We start from the raw sequence: 22,660 nt of genomic DNA, 5'->3' as shown, positions 1-22,660 counted from the left end.
GTGAATTCAAACGCCAGATCCTTGTTAACCTGCACAAATGCTGTTCCCTGGTGTAACACGTGGATGAGATGTATCAAAATATCGTCTGGAACATAAGATAGCATGACATTGATTGTGTACCTAGGTATCTTGCATGTCGCACACACAGCACTTCAAATTGGAAGTTTTTTTTTCTCTCTCTCTGAATTTTTCAGTTTTATTTAGTCGTGTCCCTTCAAACGAAAAAAATCGACCTCTGTGATGGAGTGGTTAATACAGCACGCTACTACGTCGGAGGTTCCGGGTTAGAATTCCGGACTGGGCATGGATGTTCTTTGTGAGTACCCCTTCATCTATTTCATTTTATCAACTTTCATCCTCATCTTTGGAATTAGCCAAAGGTGGCGAAAAAGCGACGCTAAATCACCCAAATCAATCAATCAAACTAAGAAAAATTGTCGATAAAGGGATAAGGAAATTTTTTCACCGCGACATGATGTGCACTGCAAAACACAGAAATATGCTCTTGATTGGTTTAACTGTTGTTTTAAGTCCGATTTATGCACTGATAGGCTAATCTGAACCACTGTGCAATGTGCCTCCGCCGGGTTTCGAACCTGGGATCCCTTGATTATAAGGAGACGACATTATCACTATTCCATCAGGGAACTCTCGCAGAAATATTCCCCTGTCTAGAATCGATGTCGCAACATCTTGGTGTAAAGGAAAGTAATATGAATTTTACATAAAATGTTATTGTATGTGTGACACATGTTGCGAGAAACATGACATGTGATTAATGAAATGTACGAGATGTGTCTTTTATTGGTTTCAAACCAAAGTCGTCCTTTCTTTACGACACTAATTTTGATTGGTTTATTATACTTCGCTTTTCTGTCACTTTTCGCTAATCGCGAAGATGAAAATGAGTAATAGTATGATGTAATTCATTAACGGACACTCAAAACTACCATTCATGCCCTGACCAGGATTCGAACCGGGAACCCCTGGCGTCGTAGCGCGCTGTCATAACCACTCAACAACGGTTGTCGGCCTACAACACTTTGACAACCACTCGCTCATTACACGCGGAAAGTTAGAACTCATTGGATTGTCAAGTTTGCATATACCATTACCCGTTATTCTTCTCTTTGTCACCATTCACAAATCTAGGGTACAAATACCAAGGGAATTTACGGCAAACGACTCGACATCTAGTGGAAAAGAAAAAAGTACCAAAACGTAAATATTGACGTTGGAGTCCCAATAGCATAACCTTGCCACCGAAACTCATCACCGGCCTCTTCACTGTGTTATTCCATAGTCGATGCGTCATGTTGATATATGTACACGCATGGCCAAACTATACGAAGGGGAATAAACCGCTTCCTCCAATATACGACCATAGAGGTTGCCAAAGTTTGGTGACCTATCCAGAGGCATTGATATTTACGCAATTTTCCAGTACTGGCGTTATTACATCCCGAGGGCAGGCGGCGGTATTTACTGTCACAACAATGGGCATGAGGTGACTGGAACCAGCTTAGCGGATATAGAGCAGTTGAGGCTTCGATCAATCCTTTTGAGCCAGGCATCTGGCTCTGGCCAACAATGTTCGTTCCGTAGCAACGAGAACCTCCTCCTCTGTTCGATCAACAAATCAACACTAACATAAAATGAGTTTGTTTGCACAAGTGTTTCGTCCGACTCATATTCCCAGCTAACTTAGATCACTTCATTTACCCTCCTTTCTTGCTCTCTTTTTGACAATGCTGCTTTTAACGTCTGTGGTTTTGTGCAAAATAAATTATGAACACCATATGCTTCCTTCTGTTTTCATTATTTGATGTCGCTTCTCTACATTAGGTTAATCGCAGATGCAAGGATTGATAATATAGAACGCGCACACAAGAACGGCCAGATTGACTGATTGGGAGAATCTAGAGAATTGGATTATTTTTCGTTTCGTTTCTTCCACGTTAGGCTAATTGATTGATTGATTTGATTTATTTTACTTCGCGTTTCTGCCAGTTTAACTAATTCCGAAGATGAGGATGAAGGGTGATAAGATGAGATGGATGGATGAAGGGACAATCACAAACACATGGTTGATTGATTGATTGATTTTATTTGGCTTTTCTGTCACTTTTCGCTAATCGGTTGAAGATGAGTGATGATATGATGAAACTGATGAAGAACACCCATGCTTAGGTGAGACCCCTGGCGTCGAAGCGCGCTGTGCTAACCACTCGCCACGGAGGTCGGCTATCACAAACACATAAGGGCAGCACACAACACCAATCCCACGGAGGGATGTACTGACCGTGAGTCTAGACGCCAGAGCCTCGCTAGTCTGCAAAATGCTAATGAGGCTGTACTGCGTGGAAGGGCGGTTGGCATTTGGATGTTTGAGGAAACCCCTTACACCCTCACTTTCGGCTTATCCCAGCAATGATGATATGATAATATTGTTGAAGGAACACTCAGAAAGAGCACCCAGGCACAGTACGAGATTCGAACGCTGGACCCCTGGAGTCGAAGCGCGCTGTGCTAACCACTCCACCACGGACGTCGGCCAGAACGATCAGAACTCAAACCCAAAACCTTCTGCTTGCATGGTCTCACTTATCGGACACCGTATTGAACACCGTCGTTTACTGACGTCACAATAAATGTTCTCGTTGTTAGGTTAGCTATGTTAGATTTAGAGTTTTTAGCATAAATAGTGCCTGTTTTGTCAAGCCCCGAAAAACTACATTGCATTTATGCTACGATAACTTAACCTAACAGACCTAACATAAGGACGATGGTATTCCGAGCTGACGTCAGTAGAGACGGTGTTCAATACGGTGTGCGATGAGTGAGATCCGAATCAAACCCACAACTACGCAGACAGCGTATAAAACGTCACTTGAAAGTTAATGAATTGCTAATTAAGTAAATTCAAATGTAATTATTAAAGTATCCTCCATTTTCGAAAAGGTACTACCCACCTAAAAAGTAGGGAATGACAAAAAATTACAATCTGAAATCACATTACCAAATGTGTCTCCGCTCGGCGGTCAAACGCGTTAAGTGGTAGACTTTCGATCTCGCCACCTAAGTTCACGGGTTCAAATCCCGGCGTTGGCATAGCTGTTCTTTGTTAGTATCCTTTCATAAATTCCAAATCATCATCATCGTTGCGAATAGCCAAAAGTGAAGGGAAGCGACGCTAAGTAACAAAAATCAATCAATCAAATCAAAAACAATCACATTCATTAAATGCTAGTATGAAAGGTGGAAAGTTTATAGCAAGCACTTTAGAAGATAGCATCTGGATGTCAGTAGAGAAAATGTTTTATTATTGCTGATATTATATTTAGAGATTCAGATGTGCAAAAAATAGCAACAGTGTCATGTCTTTCTAAAAAGCTCTCCTTCTAAGAACTACTCTTTTATGTTCAAGTGAGTCGATTCAAATTTGTTAATCTTCAGCGAAAAGTTATTTCCGGAGAACGACCAACAATCGAGAGAGAACACACAGCCCGGGTACAACAGAGCGTCCATCATGAGAAAAATTGAACGAGCTGCTTCGTCTTATCTGACAAAAATAGACCGAGACCACATCTTTTAGACTGCAACATTTTCAACGGATCGATGGCATTCCGCGTCCAAAACATACAACTTGCAGATTATTTTCTTTTTCCAAAAGCATTCAGAAGAAAGCAATTTGTTCCCAAGTAGACATATCATTTTCTGTAAAAGGAAAGCTGAGTAACTTCTTCAAATATTTCCTATTATTCTCGTCTTCTATTACCACTTTCTAAAATATTTGTATTATTCCCACAGCAGAGCATAAACATCAAAGATAAAAAGAAAACATAGAAAACTTTACATGCAATGTTAATTGGACATTGTCATTAACATTCAGAGAAATAATAGAAATTTTTACCCATGATTTTTTTCCTTTATTTTCACTAAGTGGTAAATATAGTGTTATTAATTCAATACATAAACTAAAAAGATACACAATTGTGTGGTGAGAATTGACAAGAAATTGGAAATAATATTATTTGGCTGGTAAAGTTAGTATAATTCTCTCGTAGGATATAACCCACATTTAATTTAAAAACATCTTTCCTAGCGTGTAAAATTAAGTTATTTTTATCGTTAATAATAATAATAAAGTGGGAGGATTTGTGCAAAATGTGCATTTTTTTTACTTGGAGAAGTTCATACTTCAACAGATTACCATTTTTACGTCATTTAGAAAATTCTAAGAACATTTTATAGTGCATATAAATTCATATTTGAGAGGTTAGTACATCCTTTAACTATAAGTAAAATTGCCTTTTGTGTGAGTAATTTTCTCTGCAAAGTTTATTTGAAGTAAGCATCGTGTATTCTATTCTGCTTTTTATGTAAACAAACTAACATATTCACCTAACTGTGGGCACCATATGGACCAAAGACATTTCACAAGTCAGCCCTAGATGAAGGCGTTCTACGAGTCTACTTTCACCTTGCACGTCGTAGCCCAACCACATTTTTGAGTAAGATGGACTGCTGTTGGTATCCGTGGGATTTATATTTATTCTTGTTACAAATTCTCCCGCAATGCAGGATATTGTTATTGATGTTGGACAGTTAATAACCCCAGTACTTGGTGAATAAGCCCCACTAATTGCCTTCCATGTGTTGTCTCGTAAAAATGTTTTTTAAAATGCAATAATTTTTCAGAAATATCCATGCTGGTAGTGCACCTAGTGACGTCAATTCCTTCAATTATCATGCAATGAACATTATTCAACGTCGTGCTTTTATCTATATACTTATACTAACACCATACTTTACGAGAGTACCTCTTCTCTCTTAAGATGAACAAATTTATTTTTGGCGTAGTGAGGATCGAAGCTACGACAGATCACTGATTTAACTACAAACCCGGTGCGTTAACTAACTACTTCACAACAATTTAAGTGGAATTTTACACAGACCTTTATTGTTGTCGAAAGAAAATATTATTTTGTGAGCTAACTCAAAACAAAAGAATGCTTACTGCAGTTTTGATCTTACATTTCTATAACACCGCCACGTGTGAAAGACTGACCCTAGTAAATCTGAGCGCAAAATTAATTATTAAATTTAGAGTGTTCGGGAAAAAAACACATAACTCGTATATTGCGATTTCTATTGCTTTCTATTATGTATCATTAAATCAATTAAGGAGCATATTAAGAGTAATATTTCATATTATACACGTATAATGATTCTTAGCAATGATGATCCATCATAACCAGAAACTCAATATGCTGACCAAGGCAGAATTTATTTCATTTTAAAACATAAACTAAACGTTACGTTTCAACATTCTAGTAAGGTCTTCTTCAGACTTCAATACAAATGATATGTATTTGTATTTGGTACAGAGTCTGAAGAAAACCTTACTAGAATGTTGAAACGTAACGTTTAGTTTATGTTTTAAAATGAAATAAATTCTGCCTTGGTCAGCATATTTAGTTTTTGGTTATCATGGAAATAAGGCTTAATGGTCTTATCATTGATGCAACATGTTGATTTCATTGATTGATTTGATTGATTTATTTTACTTCGCGTTTTGTGCCCCTTTGCTAATTTGCGAAGATGGGGATGAGTGATGAAATGATGAAATTGATGAATGAACATTCACAAACAACCATGCCCGAGCGGGATTCGAACCCGGGACCCCTAGCGTCTGATGCAACATGTATGTCATGTCTATTGTTTACTATTAAAAGAACTACCTGCCGTGAACGTGCCTCTTTTGCTTTTTCACGAATACCCTAGAAATTTAATTATAAAATTATAAGTTAAACACTACACTATGAGTTGGAATACATCCTGTGAGTAGCCGATGAAATATTATGACATGACGTACTCTGGTGCAATTCAACCCAGGACACAAGTTCTAAATCTATAAACGTTAAATCTAATATCGAAACACCAAATAAGCAGGCCTCTTGCAACTCCCGTGTGCGACCTTTAAATTTTGCTGCTCTTTACAATGAGTTGAAGCGCGTTTCATCACCTTTATTGTGTTTTCCCAACACGTGTGACCCATTTCCAAAAGTTTTGGCCCCAACGAATTAGTGGCCCTGGATTGTACCGTAAGAACCCGTTCTGCATAAGCTCTCCCACGGAGTAAAGAATTCGTGTCCTGCATCTTGCGGTTAGAATCGAAGTGTAAGCTAACTTCACACTTTCGTTGCTTGAAGCTGCGTTTCCTTTGTGTATATCGTTTCCTCACAATATGATCGTGATTGAGGATAAAATGAGTCGAATCGTGTGATGTATTGAATAAAGATAATTACACAAAATCATGTAAATTTCCTAATATTAATCGAATAATTAAACCTCGCGCATATGGAAGCATGTTGCCAACGTGTACATGTGTTTTACAAATATTTTAGAAAAATACAGGGTTAGACTAAAAGAAATAGACACTTTCAAAGTTTTACAGAAAGAATAGTTTTAATAATAGGGCTGAAATACTTACATGGTTTGAAGAGTACGTCCTGAAATTTACATTGGTAAGTTAAAAACACGACAGATATCAATGCCATCGTCCAGTTCTCCTCTCACAGGACACAGACAACTAGTTTCCTCAAATTTCTTGCTCCAATCGTAGATGGATTGCCTTCTGGGTGGTTGTTTGCCATATCGCGTTCTAAAACGACGCTGTATGACAGTAACAGAATTTGGTTTTGCATGTTCAAGAACACATAAAACCTTTTCTACCTGACTAGCGGCCATATTGCTCGACTGACGTCAAGGGTGCTCACGTGATTCTGACGTCACGAAAACAAACTAAATGTGGAAGTCGTAAACTTGAAGACTTTCTCTATACAACAGTACTAAATGCTTTCTGATGTAACAAACAAATTTCAATTTATAAAGCGCTTAAACTGTCTATTTCTTTTAAGCTAATCCTGTATATGCATGTTGAATTTTATATTATTTTAACCAAAAAAAATCTCCCGCGAAATTTGGACGCCGCTGTCCAAGCCATCATTCCCCATCCCGTGGGCACCATTGCAAAGCGTATCTTAAATTCTTAACTCTCTTAAACTTGCGTTTACCGAAATAACATACCATACATTTGATTCAGTTTGGTTCCTAATGTTCAAAGTTTTACCTACGGTATATGTACACTTCGCAACATCTTATTTGACCGCCCTGAAAAATTTCAAAGTCCGGAATTCGTAAATTTGGCAGCATAGCGCTTCAGAGCCAACTAAGAATAGCCAACTTTGCAACATTTCTTCTTCCTGAATGAAATCGCTCGTGATTTTTTTTCATTCTTTCACATTCCATTAGGTAAAGATACCCTAAAGCAGTAGTAAAATATATGAGTAGACCAAAAAATGTTAAGTAGAAATACATATGTTGAAAATATTTCAAGATTCTTCGTTCTGAATTTGAAAATAGGAAAATGTATGTGCATTATGAAACACTGAACAGGTTCTCATCAACCTGGAAAGAATTGCGGTCACATTTGAATGCAAGTAGGCAAAGTTTTGATGATTTTATGCGAAATGTTTAGTAAAGATACCTTGCACAAGACCAAACGATTCTGGAAAGTGTGTCTTTTCCTTGGTTCTTGGCGACAAATGTTTCGAAACTCCGGCACAATGTTGCTTCAACTGAGATTAACGTGTTTTACTGAGCTTTCTGTCAGCAATCTCCTGGAGTAGTTGGTTCGATGACAGCACTTCCGTTTTTTTACTGTTTTCGTCAAGATCGAAACATCGTAGGTTCAAATCCCAGCCTTTCCTTATTATTTTTTTCCTTTTTATTTACCGAGTACGAAGTGTTCTAATAACGTAATATAATATTATATGATATTACTGTAAATATTTATGCGATGCATGCTCAGTGGCGGCGATTGGGTTTCAAAACTGTTGGGGCAAGGTGGGGGAAGGGGGCGGGCAAGGACAGTTTCTTTCCCTTGGTAGATAATGTTTAGCATAGTGCTGGGTCATCTGCCCCTCCACACTCCATAATCGTCGCGACTGTGCATGCCTCAAGTAATGCTTCTACTAATGTTTTTAATCTTTCAGTGATTGGCAGGATTTTAGGAAATACTTTTCCTTTCATTCAGCTGTTATAAGTTAACACATATTAAGAACTTACATGTCAACTTTCTGCATCCGGAAATGCTGGACATAAATCGCATAAATATCAACGGAAATATCCAAGAAACGTAGATAAGCATTCTCATCCAAAGCCGTTTACTTCCCGAAAAAGATTTTGCAAAGAAGTAGGTTTGAACCCATGACCTTCCATTCCATAAGCAAACCATCCCCCTACACCACACGGTTCACGTTATTTTATGCACTCGGTTCGGATCCCACTTTAAACTGTAGGTCCAGTCCCGATTAGCCTTACTATGCATAAAGTTGACTTAAAACACCAAATCAACCAATTCATCTCCTTTTAGAGTGGGCCTTCTATGATACTGTAGTCGGCCAGCATCCGAAAATACAGTTCTGCTTCGCGTATATCAGAGTGTAATTGCATTTAATATTGTGACTAATTTTACTTTAAAACTACAGATTAGAGCGATAATAGTGTCCAGAAAAAGAACCTCAAAGTAGATATTCACACGAAGTATGTTAATCCATTGCCAAACATTTCAGTTAAGAATAATATTATGCTTTTCCATTGACAGTATTTTCGATTCATGGTGAATTTGCTAAAAGGACCATGTCAAGAAATCTAAATATGTAAGTTTTACTAGTAAATGCATTTAAAATGCACGAAACAACATGGGAAGAGAAACATAAACCTCAAATATAAGTAAAAATGCAACAAAAACTGTTAAAAATACTGACAAATAAACTAAAAGCCAAAAAAAGCCAAAAAATGGAAAAAAAATATAACATAGGAAGTGTTTTCCGGATCTAACTGAAGGGAAACGGACATGATATCAAGTTTAGCATTGTTTTTAAGGGTCAGAAAAAAAGTTGATTTTTCATCAACTTCCGGACCCTAATTAGTAATTATGACCATTGAAAAAGTTGGAGGTAGGTTACTTAACATTTTCTTGCTGATTGATCGTATCGTCCCATATCTCCACTTCATAATAAACAAAATCATCAAGTTCATATTTCGAAAATGACTTGAAGTTTTCCACCACGAAAATATGTTTTTCATAGTTTGAAGTTCGTTAGTATTATCTTTCAAGGTTTCAATTGTTTTAATTTCACACATATTTTATATTTCATACGTTCCTCTCTCTTTTCATACAGTCTTTGGAAAAGAGCTGAAGTATCTTGTCAAACGGGGTCTGGTTCAAATTACTCCTTTTCGCTCTCCTGTTCCTACTTTAAACAAACAACAAAATACTTCGTAACTAAACGATTGCTTGTCCAAAACACGGAATTTTTACACAATTTACAAAATATGACAAAATGCCAATAGACATGTTCATCATTTTTCCCTTTCAGCGTTTCTCGATTTTATCTGAATTCGTTTCCTCACGAAAATTGCCATGAGGAAATTATAGTAGATATGACATTATGTGTGAATTGGTTTCTTCAAACTGGTAGAACATTTTAACATGAGCTATCTGGAGAAGAGGTAGCGTGCTTGATTCTTACGAGGGAGGTCGTAGGTTCGATTCTCCAGCTAGGTAAGATTTTTTTCAGGAGTATATCGTTGGGTGTAAAGTTTATCTACCGTGCTAAGAAGTTAACATTGGTCTCTGTATTTCACGAGAGGAAAGGAAATAGTAAGAGAAAGTTATTTCGATGATAGGAGGAAGTCACATGCCACGTGGAATGCGCAGAATCAAGTTACATAGAGCTAAGTCTGTAATGGTAGTTTCGAATATTGCAAAGTTAGTGCGGAAAGTTTGTTATATCTGATACTCGTACTTTCTGTTCAAAGAAGACAAACATTTTAGATACAAAGCAGTGAGGAATTAACGATCATTATGAGGTTTTGAATTTTTTGTTTGGCACTCACTATATAAATACTTATTAGTAGTTTCTTATCGAATCGGCCTTCGTCGCAATAACAATTTATTTATGTTAATTAGCGATTTACTATTAGTTTTAGACGCATGGCAAGATGGTGGTGAGGGGATTGACAACAGTCATTACGAAGGAACGGACATAAAATTACCAATCTTAGCAATTCGAACTCCTTAAATGCTCTCCTTCGTTACAATACTGCACTACATCACTACTTAACATAACTGTATATCTTTTTGTAGTATATCGAAATCAAATAATCAATATTTTAGGTGTCAGTGAAGAACAAACAATACATAACTTAAATAACATTACATTTTGCATCCTGAATACATATATATGATTTGTGAACTAATCATGATGTGTGTGTTAACACAACATATGAACAATAACTAAAAAGAAAAGTTTTAACTTTAAATCCTGGAAATCTCCAACTTCTAAGGGGAAATATGCGCAGAAGGGACGTCCCTCAAGTGTGCATCGGATTCATTTTTTAAATATTCTAATATCAACGGTATCTGTTCAGCAAACAAAAAAAAAAAGAAAGAGGAGAGTGTGGATTTAAACCCGCGACCTTTCACGCTTGATGAAAAATAAGGATAGCAGCGCCTAACCAACTGCTCTACGTTAACGTCATGACGTAATACCCTTAAAAACATGTTGGTGTTTATGAAGACTCCCACCTTCCTGTGTTCCAAGCACATTTTCTCGACAAGTCGTGTAAAATATATGTTTTTGAAAACTATTCGATATTATGCAAGGTATTGTAAATAAAATGTCGCATAAACTCCTCACAAATTTGCTTCTTTCTGCACAAACTTGATGGCAATTTCCTCCAGGTGGAGAAAAACACTATTCAGTGTTTCAAACCCCCCAAATTTCAAGTCGGGCAAGCAGAATCGTAAATATCCTTCAAGGTTCTTTTTCCAATTTATTATTTCTGTTTGATTGCGTATTATAATACCGGTTTATAGTTTCTAAGTTCATGGAAAGTGTTAAATTGAAAACCTATCACCGCAGCGTTTTTCGTCTAGTGGAAGGACCTACTCAAAGTTGGTTACTCTCACCTGGAGCTGAAGTGCAATGTTGCTAAGTTTACGATTTCGGGACTTAGAATTCTTTCGGGACGGTCAAATAAGATGTTGCGAAGTGTACGGAGGGAAAGTCTTCGCCCAGCAGCCGCGAGCTCATGCAATGCCACTGCTGGTGATCTTGTGGAGTCTTGCATGGTGCCAGCACTTAACCAGAAAAAGAAGAGAACTCGTTTAGTAAACGCTTTTGTCCAAGGTTCGATCACTTTGGAGCTCCAAAATTTCGGTGATGACCAAAAATCGTGAGGTCAATTGGGGAGCAATAGTAGCAGACTCCATGCGATGGCCACATGTCACCCTATACCAAGCAGTTCGGCAGATCATGGCCCTCAAAAGGTTCTTGCGCGACGAAGTTTAATTTACTGTAAAGCGAACCTATGATGTTGAAACAATGATATTTATGCCATAACAAAGACAAACCAAAAAGTATAATACGTTGAATGCAATACGAAAACAAGAATTTTGTTTGTACGCTGCACTTTCTCATCCTCAATTTTCTATTTTTGTTTTGCAGAATTCACAGATAAAGTTTGTAGTTCTTTGATTGATTGGTTTGGTGTTTTAAGTCCACTTTATGCACAGTAAGGCTAATCGGGACTGGACCTACAGTTTAAAGTGGAGCAAGGCCATGCATAAAGGTAGAGAAAGAGAGAAAGCGAGTGGGCGGAGCAAATCAGTGCGCGCTGCTGCAAAAGGCTGGTAGCCGCAGCCGCGTTTTCCCCTCCATGCACTCACTTCCTCTCTCACACGTTTCTTGGCCGAACCTTCTGGAGTCACTACTTGCGGAGAGGACTTGTTTTCGTCCTCGTGCTCCACAGATTCCCGGAATAGAAGTACAGTACGTACACAATATTTTACTATTGCTGCCTCTAATTCAACACGAAGAACCATCTTACTTCTCAGTATTGTTAAAATAATATATTAATCATCTTTACCATTGTATAGTTTTAAATCTAGATTTTGGGACATCAGAATACTTTCATGTATCCAATTAGATGCTCAGATAGATGTTACGTACCGCTTCCAGTTGGCTTTCGACCATTATTTCCGTTGTTTTGGTGTCATCTGTAACAAGATGGCACCCGTCGTGTTGATAATTAATTCTAGTATTATCATAGGAATATTAGGTGAGAAAATTTGCGACAGCAAATCAATTTTATCCGCTACTTAACTGGAGGAATGCAATTACGAGTGACAAAGGGGAAATTGTGGGAAAACATCTGCGAACAGTCACTGTTAGTTTTCCAATAATTGACCAGCTAAATGTTTACCAGAAACGTGTGGATAGACTCAACCCAAAAATCTTCTACACGTTACATAGCCTACCTTGGTAAAATGCTAGAGAGTTATTCTGAGCAAATTTAACTCGTTTTTTTAGGAGAATTAGATTCAACTCCTCTGCTTCTGAGACGCAGATTTTATTCCAGATCCATACAAACGTACTCGAGTTAATTTTGTGGTCACTTCTAGTAATTCGTGCGTGGAATTAGTAAGTGCGCTCCTGGTCTTGACTTCGACCGACTTTGAAAGTCCGTTGCTGGATTGCATTAAAATCAGCCATTGTGACCAAAGTTCGTGATTAAACTAGTTTCGTAGTTTCTAATATAATTCATCGTTCTTTAAAATAATTTGTGGATATTTTATTAAGAACGACCATTAAGTCAATTGTAATTTGGCATGTACAGTGTGCAGCCAGCAGTGAATAAATAACTATAAATTATGTCTCCAGCGAATAAAAGTAATGGCTTGCCGACCTCCATGGCAGAGTGGTTAGCACAGCGCGCTGCGACGCCGAGGCTCCCGAGTTCGAATCCCGGCCTGGGCAAAGGTGTTATTTGTAATAGTCTCTTCATCAAGTCCATGATATCATCGTTCATTCTCATCTTTGCGATTAGCCAGAAGTATAAGAAAAGCGACGAAAAAAACATAAACCAAATCAATCAATCAATGTCTAAGGGATGTTGGTATGAGGCCCAACACAGATTCGAAGAACTTTCAGGCACAATGTATGTGCCATTGTACCTGATATTTACGGCTATATTTTAATAATAATCTGCTTCTAGACGGCTCCATGTATCATGGGATAGCTGCACAATCAACGTGTTCATACATTTAATTCCTTTCCTTTACTACATTCATGTAAAAAAAACTGATTTCAGATTCCTTTAAGGAGAATGCACTCAAATTGTACTTCGCTTTACTAATTCCCAGAGTTGAAGATAGTTAAATTTATTTTTCTAACTTTTGTATTTTACTAATTGTTCAGCTTCTCAAATTTTTATCGCTTCCTTTCACATTTACCATTTCATAATAAACTTATTGTCAATGTATACTGCAACTAAAAACACGCGCTACGATGCCAGGGGCACCGGTATCTAATCCCGGCCTAGAAATGGGTGTCTTTTGTGAGAGTCCCTTCATCAATTTCATCATATCATCACTCATCTTCATCTCCGCGATTAGCCAATAGTGGCAGATGAGCAAAGTAAAATAAACCAAACCAAATCAATTATCCTCTACGTCGCGATTAGCCAAGAATAGAAAAGTGACGCTAAATAACAAAAATCGTATCAAACTCAAATCGAACTCTGTAGAAAGTGAAAAAACAGGATTTCCAATTAAATTTAACACAGTTTGGTATCTGGAAACAAGGAGGAATATTGTGAGAGAAGTCTGTTTACAAAATAAAGACCAACTGATCCAAAAGCTACAAAACGAGTTTACTTCACCATGACAACGCATCCGTTCTGTAACTCTATTTCACCGTTTCCACATAGCATGTCTGTGGCTTCCAATTCCCACATAAACATCGCCTATTCACACTATTCCTTTCCAAGCTACCATTCCCTTCGGAAAGCGGGTTAGTCACTTCGCGGTTACCCATTTTTCTACTGCTTCTGACGTCAACAATAGAAATACGCTGAAATTTCAATCTCTGTGATGTGTTTGCTTACATAATATACCCAGGGACAATGCCACGAACGCGATCTTATCATCCTCCTCTTCATTCTTCGCGGTGAAGTGATTAGAATAAGTCTCCTCAAGGGCAGCTGTGCGGGTTCAACTCACAAGAATATATATACCGTTATATCTTTGCGGGTGTTATCTTGCCTCATTGTAGCGTGTAAGCTAAGAAAGGGAGTAAAAACAAAGCTTTACTGCCGCAAACAGGTGTAACTGTCTGACCAATGGTAACACCGTCAACTTGCAATCAAGAGATCCCGGATTCGATCTCTGTTGATCCACTCTGAACACGTTTAATAGTGGTTTTAATCTCACTTTAACCCGGCGTTTGTCGACTATCGGAGTAACACCAATGGTCGACATGTGAGCGCGACGCCAACACCTCCATTTTTCAAATTTAGTTGATCCTTTTTGGTTCTCAATATAATTTTTTGTTCATTATGTGAATATACCACATTGTTGTTTCGTCACTTCCAGTGTACTGTGGCCCGTGAACATTTATTTTAGTTTGATGGTCATTTTCGACTGTTCCTCTCATGATCATTTATGCTGCTTCACATCACTATCTTCTGAATAAAGAATATTATTATTATTTATTATCTCAATAGGGTTACAATTAAGCCATACAACATTTCATTTTGAACAATATTAATACAAATAATGACTTGATGCCCTATGTAGTAAAAAACAATATACACAAAAGCTACGTCTAAGGAAAATGTGATGAATTTACATGAGTATATAAAGTGTTCTATAGTAGCAATGAAATAAAGAAAGTTTGAGAGTTATACAAATTTAGAAGAAAAGAAAGTGTAAAGGTGTGTGGGTTTGGATACGAGTGTGTATGGAATTACTGTTGGAAGTACAGGGATGAAAATTTTAAAATGTGTGGTGGGAATGGTGGGGGGGGGGGGGTGTAAGCACTGAAAATAATATTACTGGAGTTAGAACTTATATGCATGTGAACGTAGAAGACGACAGAACTGCACTTTGCTGGTACTGAGTTTGACCTTTGTCGGGAGTGAATTCCAAGTTACCGCTGTTATGTACAAGAAAGATTTCTGACCAAATCTGCTTTTGTTAGGGTTGGGGATTACTAGGTCTCTATGTAAGGACGATCTGGTGTTTCGGGCCGGACGCTGTGGCTGAGTGGTTAGCTCATCGCGCTGCGACGCTAAGGGTCCCGGGTTCGAATCCCGCTCGGGCTTGGTTGTTTGTAAATGTCCATTCATCAATTTCATCATTTCATCACTCATCCCCATCTTCGCAAATTAGCCAAGAGGCACAAAACGCGAAATAAAATAAACAAAATCAGCCAATCAATCAATGGTGTTTCGAGTACTGAACTCAGAGCGGAGCTTAATCCTATGATGCAATGGAGATGATTTGTTATGTATACTATGTAATACCTTATTCAGGTAGATGTAATGTATTCTCGAAGTGACTGTCGGTATGTTGTAAATCTTGCGCAATTGTTGGGAATTATTTTCTTGGGGGTGCATGTGAATGGTTCTTAAGCAATTGTTTTGGATTATTTCAAGTTTCTTCAGATGAGTTAAGTTACCGCCAAAAATAAGACTAGCACCATACTCGAATACGGGACGAATAAAGGAAAGGTAGAAATATCTTACTAAGATTTCTATTGAGATATTTACGAATTTTTCGAAATATGTAAACATGGTGATAGATTTTACGAATATAATTATTTATTTGAAAGTTAAAATTTAGCTGGGGGTTGATAATGATTCCCAGATACTTTAAATAATTGCTGAAAGGTACTCTGGCGTCATTAAGGGTAATATCTATCGTGTTAGCCGGGATTCCCTTACCGGTGTGAAGCACCATAGCCTTAGTCTTTGCAACGTTAAGCTTCAGGTTGTTGATGTTGTACCAATTTAGTACTTTGGGGAATGGGTTTTCCATTTTCTCCTTTACATCCTGATACGCTTCTCCAACATGGACGAGAAGGCAGTCATCTGCGTAAAGAGTAGTCGATAAATCTGAATTTATTAGTGTGATATCGTCGATAAATAGGATGAATAATTTTGGGCCAAGTATAGAGCCTTGTGGAATGCCTGAGGATACTGACTGCTCCGTGGAAAGTGAACATCCTTCCTTCGTTGAGATTTTTCTATTCGCGAGAAAACTTTCCATCCAGAGAATTGTTTTGCTATTGAAACCAAATCCGTTCTTTAATTTTTCTATTAGCAACTTGTGATTAACGGCATCGAAGGCTTTGCATACGTCCAGGGAAATTAATACAACAAGAGAACTGAATTTTTGTCCAGAGTCTCGCGCCATTCATTAATTAGACTAAGTAATAATAATTCCAAGGTTACATCCTTCCTGAATCCATACTGTCGATCAGACATCAGATTGTTGACTTCCAGGAAAGTTGTCAGTTGCTTCTCTATTACTTTTTCCATAAATCAACTTAATGTTTGGGTTAAGGAAATCGCCCTGTAGTTACACGCTAGGGTAGGAGATCCAGATTTGTGAATTGGGGTTATTATCGCACTGCTCCTCACGTACACTTTCATAGTCTCTATCCTATTTGATTTGCTTTATTTTACTTCGCCTTTTGTGTTACTTTTGGCTAATTTGCGAAGATGGGGATGAGTGATCACATGATGAAATTGATGAATGGACACTTACAAACATCCATGCCCAGGCCAGGATTCGAACCCGGGACCCCTGGCGTCGTAGCGCGATGTGCTAGCCACTCCGCCCCGGGGGCCGGCATATAGTCTCTATCGTGTATTAACCATTGCAATATATGAGTATTGTCCACTATTGTCCCTAAGATTGTGCTGATTCACTTTTAAACATGAAATTCGAAATAGGTTTGGTACCTGAAGACTTCCTTCAAAAATACTTTCCAAATAACGTACTGTACATATTTCTCTTCAAACTTCAAGACTTTTTAGTTTGAAAAGCTTCAATATGTTATCATACTCGTAATAGTATTTAAAGAGTCTGAATTTATAGTATTAAAATGTTACATCACAAGCTAAAAGCTCCTATACCCTGTCCCAGCTAACTGTGGAGCAAGGCCGCGCATAGCGTCATAGAAGCGAAGGAAATCGAGTGGCCAGAGCGAAGCAGTACACGCTGCTAGGAAGGCTGGTAACTGCAGTCGCCTTCCCCCACTCCACGCAATTCCGTTCCTCTTACGTGTTCATTGGTGGAACCGTCTCGCGTCACTACTTGCGCAGACACTTGTTTTAGTTTGCCTGCTCCACAGTTAACTGGGACAGAGTATATGTGACCATGTCTATTTAAAGCCAGATTTTTACCTGTAATTACAATTTCCATCCAATCTAAACTAATAAAAGATTTCCGTATTTCTTCCGCATGTGCCAACACACTTTTTCAACTTTCCAGGACTTTGACAAATCTATTTTGTTCTCTTTACTCAGTCTTCAGCGAGAAAGATAAACCGACTGAAATAAAACAAAGACAGTGGAAAAGACCCGTGCAACAATTCTGCTTTTCTATTGGTCGTGACCCTGATTGATTTCACCCTAAAGGGAAATTGGAGAGTTGAATCTGGAAAATTCGATGCTATAGCGACCATGAAAACAAAGTTTATTGGAATGCAAGCGAGCAGAATGCCCGTAAGAATTTCTCCAGTATTGAGAGATAGAGAGAGAGAGAGAGAGTTGGTTTCTTTGTCAATAAAAAGACACCGTTTCGTAATCCATAAACTCGCCGAGAACCGCAGTGAAAACACAAAAGTAATGCAGAATGCAGAGAGCAGAAGTAATAGGAATGGATTTTTCAACCAGACACGAAGTAAAATGAAAAAGCAAGTCGATGCTATAACTCGATTTATTTGTGTCTAAGAGTTGCACTAAGCTATATTGGGCAATGTGTTCTCACGTATAAAACCGTCGAAATATTATAATTTACATGTGTGCATTTTGATTCAAATCAAATTCGTGAGTATGCTTAAATTTTCGTTGCCAACGTTTTCTTTGTGGCATATCTACACTTGCTTTTTCCTTTCAAAATGAAGTTTTATTCGGCTACAATCCTACATGAAAGCATTTCTCTCTGCTATCACTACTTAGAGGTCGTATATGGTGTAACTGTTTACAAGTTACACTGAGAAAAGATTGGAATGAAGAACACGATTTTGGTTTTGGTTTGATTTCGTTAAAGACAAAGGTGTAAATATTGTGAAAAGTAATAACGTTACGGTATTTTTTTTATGTGCAAACGTTTTGCAGGTGAAGCAGGACAAGTATCTTAACCCTATAAAGCTAAGGTTTCGTCACATTGACGACGCGTAAATACAAAAAGGTATCCCCCACCCCACCCTTTCTTACCACATGATGCGCTTGGCACCTTCAGTACCTTCAAATGGCCTTGTAATGTGGAGGGAGTAATACTGTCTGCGTTAAATAGGGGCCCAGTCGACAAATTTTTTTGATATTATTTTATCTACCTCGTCGTTCTATAACGTATGCAAATTTGACACATCTATTTTTTGTTTTCACAAAGAAAAATTCAATTATGTTATGCAAAACCAAACTAAAAAATGTGGTTTTGCTGCTTTAAACAACTCACGGCACAGCATCCATCTATCAAACTTCCGAATAATCTGTGATAACCATGAAAGAATAGGAGGATGACAAAAATGTTTTGCAGCCATTGTTCCAAAGAAATATGTGGAGAATAGCAAACAAATTGCTGTTTTAAATATAAATATGAACGTTAAATCATGTCAAAACTTCTTTTGTTTGTTACTACTAATACTATCGGAAACAAATTATGCTATTAGTCAATTTTAATTGCCAACAAGACTCTTCCTATAAAACAAAATAATAAGGTCGTCAAAATTACTACGCCTTAGCTCTCGCGCTCCTGATTTTCCACCTTGGCTCTCTTGGGTTAATCTTCTACGTAAATATGATAATGCTGGTAATTTCTAAATCAGTGTAATTTTAGATTGTATTGGCTGTTAGCTATTGGCTATTAAGCTCAGCTTGAATATGTAATGCGTTGAGCCTGAAGCTTAATGCTTTTATGTGTTACAATTTCAGATGGGAAACACCACATGTTACCATCCGGGGATCTCCTCATATACAATGTGACACCGAGTGACAGTTACACGACCTACCGCTGTCGGACTGTCCATCATCTGACAGGGGAAACCATAGAAAGCATAAACAGAGGGCGAGTTGTTGTTACAGGTAAGCTTAACTTACGTGAAAATTCTTCTCTTCTGAATTTGCTTCATGCAGTTCACCATTCTCTGTGTTTTCTCTTTCTAATTATCCATTTTTTGTAAAGTAACGTAAGGATTTATAATATAATTTATTATCACTAATGGATGTAGTCGTTACACTAAATATTTTCGTCTACTTTGTCAATGAATTAAACCTCTAACTAGAGTGCGTTTAATTTTTTTTCGATAATTGAGGTAACCTGACAGTCGGTAACTATTTTTGCTCATCAAGCTGTCAGTAATATTTTTGTGATTATAACATATTTGCAAATGAGTCAATTATTGGTAATGAGATGGTCTTGTTAAAGGGTATTCATTAATTTCACACGGAATCTATTTTCTAGCTGGGATGTAAGGTGTGACTCATTTTAGACACACGCAAAAATGTCAACCTCCCTTCCATGTAGTACAAGCTGGAATGCATTGTGCAGACTATTGAGGTACCTGTAATATACAGTATAATCCTCTGTGGGGTTTGCGTTGTGTCGTCCATATACGAGGGAGAATCAAATGAAAACCGCAATTAATTATTTTCCACTATTTTAATGCAGGGATAATGTTTGATTGTACATTATTTTTGTATATAGTGCCCTCCCAGTTCAATGCACTTACGCCATCAGATAGGTAGTGCTTCGATACCACGTGAGAAAAATTCTTTCGGTTGACTGTGTAGCCACTCTTGCACCGCCGAATGGACATCTTCATCAGACTTGAACCTCTGCCCTCCAAGGTGCTACTTTAATGGACCAAAGATGTGGAAATCAGATGGTGCCAAATCTGGTGAGTATGGCAGATGTGGTAAGCACTTGAAGGTCATCGATGGTTTTCATGGTTGCACGAGCAGAATGAGGACGGGCGTTATCATGTTGAAGCAAAACACCTGCACTCAGCAATCCCCTTCGCCTTGTGCGTATCGCTGGCCTCAAATGGTTCTTGAGAAGGTCGGTGTAGGTGACACTAGTCACTGTCGTACGTGGGGGCATGTAGTGTTCCAGAATAGGACCTTTCTTATCCCAGAATAAAGTCCACATGACTTTCCCTGCAGAGGGCTGGCTGCGAAACTTCTTTGGTTTCGGCGAAGACGAATGTCACACTTCTTTGCTTGCAAGTTTTGTTTGGTGCACCCAACTTTCATCCCCGGTGACAATGTGAGCTAGAAAATCCTCACCCTCCTCTTCATAATGCCTCAGCAGCTCTTGACATGCGTCACCCTGACGGACTTTCAGTTCCTGCGTCAGCTATCAAGGAACCCACCTGGCGGACACTTTTCTGTAGCGGAGTTCGTCATGCACTGTGTGTTGTACTGACTCGAAGCTCATATTCAGCAAGGAAGCCATTTCAGCCAGGGTTACACGTCGGTTTTCCTGAATAAGCCGATTTGCTGCGGCTATGGACTTCTCTGTCACAACTTGCTGAGCCTGCCCCGGACGGGGAGCATGAGTCAATAAAGTCATACCTTCTGCGAATTTCTTGCACCAATCGTAGACTTGCCGCTGTGACAGACAGGCGTCCCCATACTTCGTCTACATTCTCCAATGAATATCAACCGGTTTCACACCTTCACTCCATAAAAATCTAATAAATCCACGTTGTTCCTGCTTGGTGCAACCACGTAGTGATGCCGCCATCTTGAATCAGCTGTTACTCACATCCAACCCCACCTATCGGCACTGCTTCGTACTACCGGCTCGAGAAGACGTCAAGGACTGTGTCTGCAAATTTCCAAACGCCTAGAAAGAAAAAATAGATTTTTAATGGCACTTTTGCGGTTTTCATTTGATTCTCCCTCGTATGTTTCTGCTTATCCCTTCATTCATCGCATTACCATTCATCCTCATCTTCGTGATTAACCAGAAGTTGCAGAAAAGGAAAGTAAAATAAACAAATCAATCTATCCATCAATTTTCCTATGAATGCATACTTGAGATATACACTTTCGATTTCTTCTATGCTTCTATGTTATCGGAAGTCTTTAGTGTGTGTTCAATATTTTACATTTTAAGATATTCTTGTTTTTATTTCTAAATTTATCTTCATGGTGAGCATATTGAGTAACAGACTAGTAACGTTGTATTAAATTTAGTAATGTATACACAAGTTGATACCACACGGGAATGCATCGCAAGGTATTTTGATAGGAAACGAAATAAATAATTGTATCTCGTTACATTTTCCGTTCCTTCCATTTTATTTGATTTCAGTAATATATTTCCACCATCCTCAAAACTACATTTGTTTCACATGCATAAGATGAAAGGGATGAAGCAACAGTCACAAACACACATGAATAACACAACACAATTCCTACAAAGGATTATTCTGGCTGCAGGTCCATACGCCAGAGCCTCATTGGTCTTTAATATTGCACTATACCGCGTTTGTTAGAACCTGTCCCGTTTCCCGCGCTAGCGATCGCTCGACAGTTTCGGTGCCAATGAGAAACGAGGAAAAAATCGTCTGCTGGGCAGCGAGGAGCGAATGGAAGCCACAATAGAGGCGCTTATGTTACGTTTAGGCCGTTCGCCGGCGTAAACTGCTTGGCTGCAAGAGGATGTGTGTATGAAGAATGGAATAAATTACTCTCCTTGCTCTTTACCAATATTTAATAGAATCACACAAGTGAGAGGGGGGAGATCACGCACGAGCCAGCAAGATATCTAAACACTGACAATAATAAACCCAAAGTGTCACCACTGTACCTGATTTCCTTCGAGGTTCCTCGGTTGAGTCACGACGTGGCGCTCTATCGGTCCATTGAAGGTGTCCTCAGTGGGTTCGCCCAAACCTTTTAAATGGACCGACTTAACACTGTCACTCGCAACACACTTCGCGCTTCGCTCCCTCGACCAAGACTCTCCCGGCGACCTCTCGTCACCCGGGGACTGCTGGCGTTTTTGATTACACAGCATTTTATTTCCGGCTCGTGACACTTACGTAGACGCTGTTGCGACGTTGCGTATTTTAATTGGCTGCCTGGCTTTGACTTTCCCCAGCACGGAGAAAAGCCAGCGATCAGCTAGCGCGGGAACCGGGACAGGTTGTAACAAACGCGGTATATGTGGAAGCGAGGTTGACTTCAGGGTGCCTTCAGCGAAGGTTACTCCTTTACCTCGTATAGTGAACTGAGCCTAACAAACTTATGAAAACATTCTTTACTGCAAAGAAAAATTGAGTTTACTTTCATTTGTTTATGGTGCTTGCTTTTTCATATTATGCCAAAAGCAATCTTTCTATTGATCTTCAAATCATTGCCTATTTTGTATTAAAAATAAAAGTGTGGAATATTATCTACAAAAAACAATATCCTTGTTTGCTAATATGATGCATTTCAAATTATTTTAGAATTAACTTTAATAGCCCTATATATATACTCTGTTCCGGAAATCTGTAGAGCA

The 22,660-nt window shown here is 38.5% G+C and overlaps 1 protein-coding gene across 4 annotated transcripts in view; it reads left to right on the top strand.

The window, feature by feature from the left end:
- LOC145983948 (cell adhesion molecule Dscam2-like) overlaps positions 1-22,660 on the top strand; it is a 796,725-nt gene that overhangs the window by 484,253 nt on the left and 289,812 nt on the right. For all 4 annotated transcript variants that reach the window (XM_083117150.1, XM_083117148.1, XM_083117149.1 and 1 more), the window contains exon 6: positions 19,081-19,230. In XM_083117150.1, coding sequence (XP_082973276.1) covers positions 19,081-19,230 — 150 coding nt within the window. The remainder of the gene's footprint in view (positions 1-19,080; positions 19,231-22,660) is intronic.

The sequence above is a fragment of the Lepisma saccharinum genome, chromosome 2 (genome assembly GCF_977018435.1).
Source record: "Lepisma saccharinum chromosome 2, izLepSacc3.1, whole genome shotgun sequence".
Lineage (NCBI taxonomy): Eukaryota > Metazoa > Arthropoda > Insecta > Zygentoma > Lepismatidae > Lepisma > Lepisma saccharinum.
Note: the sequence above shows the minus strand (reverse complement) of the source record. Positions and strands in the feature narration are given on the sequence as shown.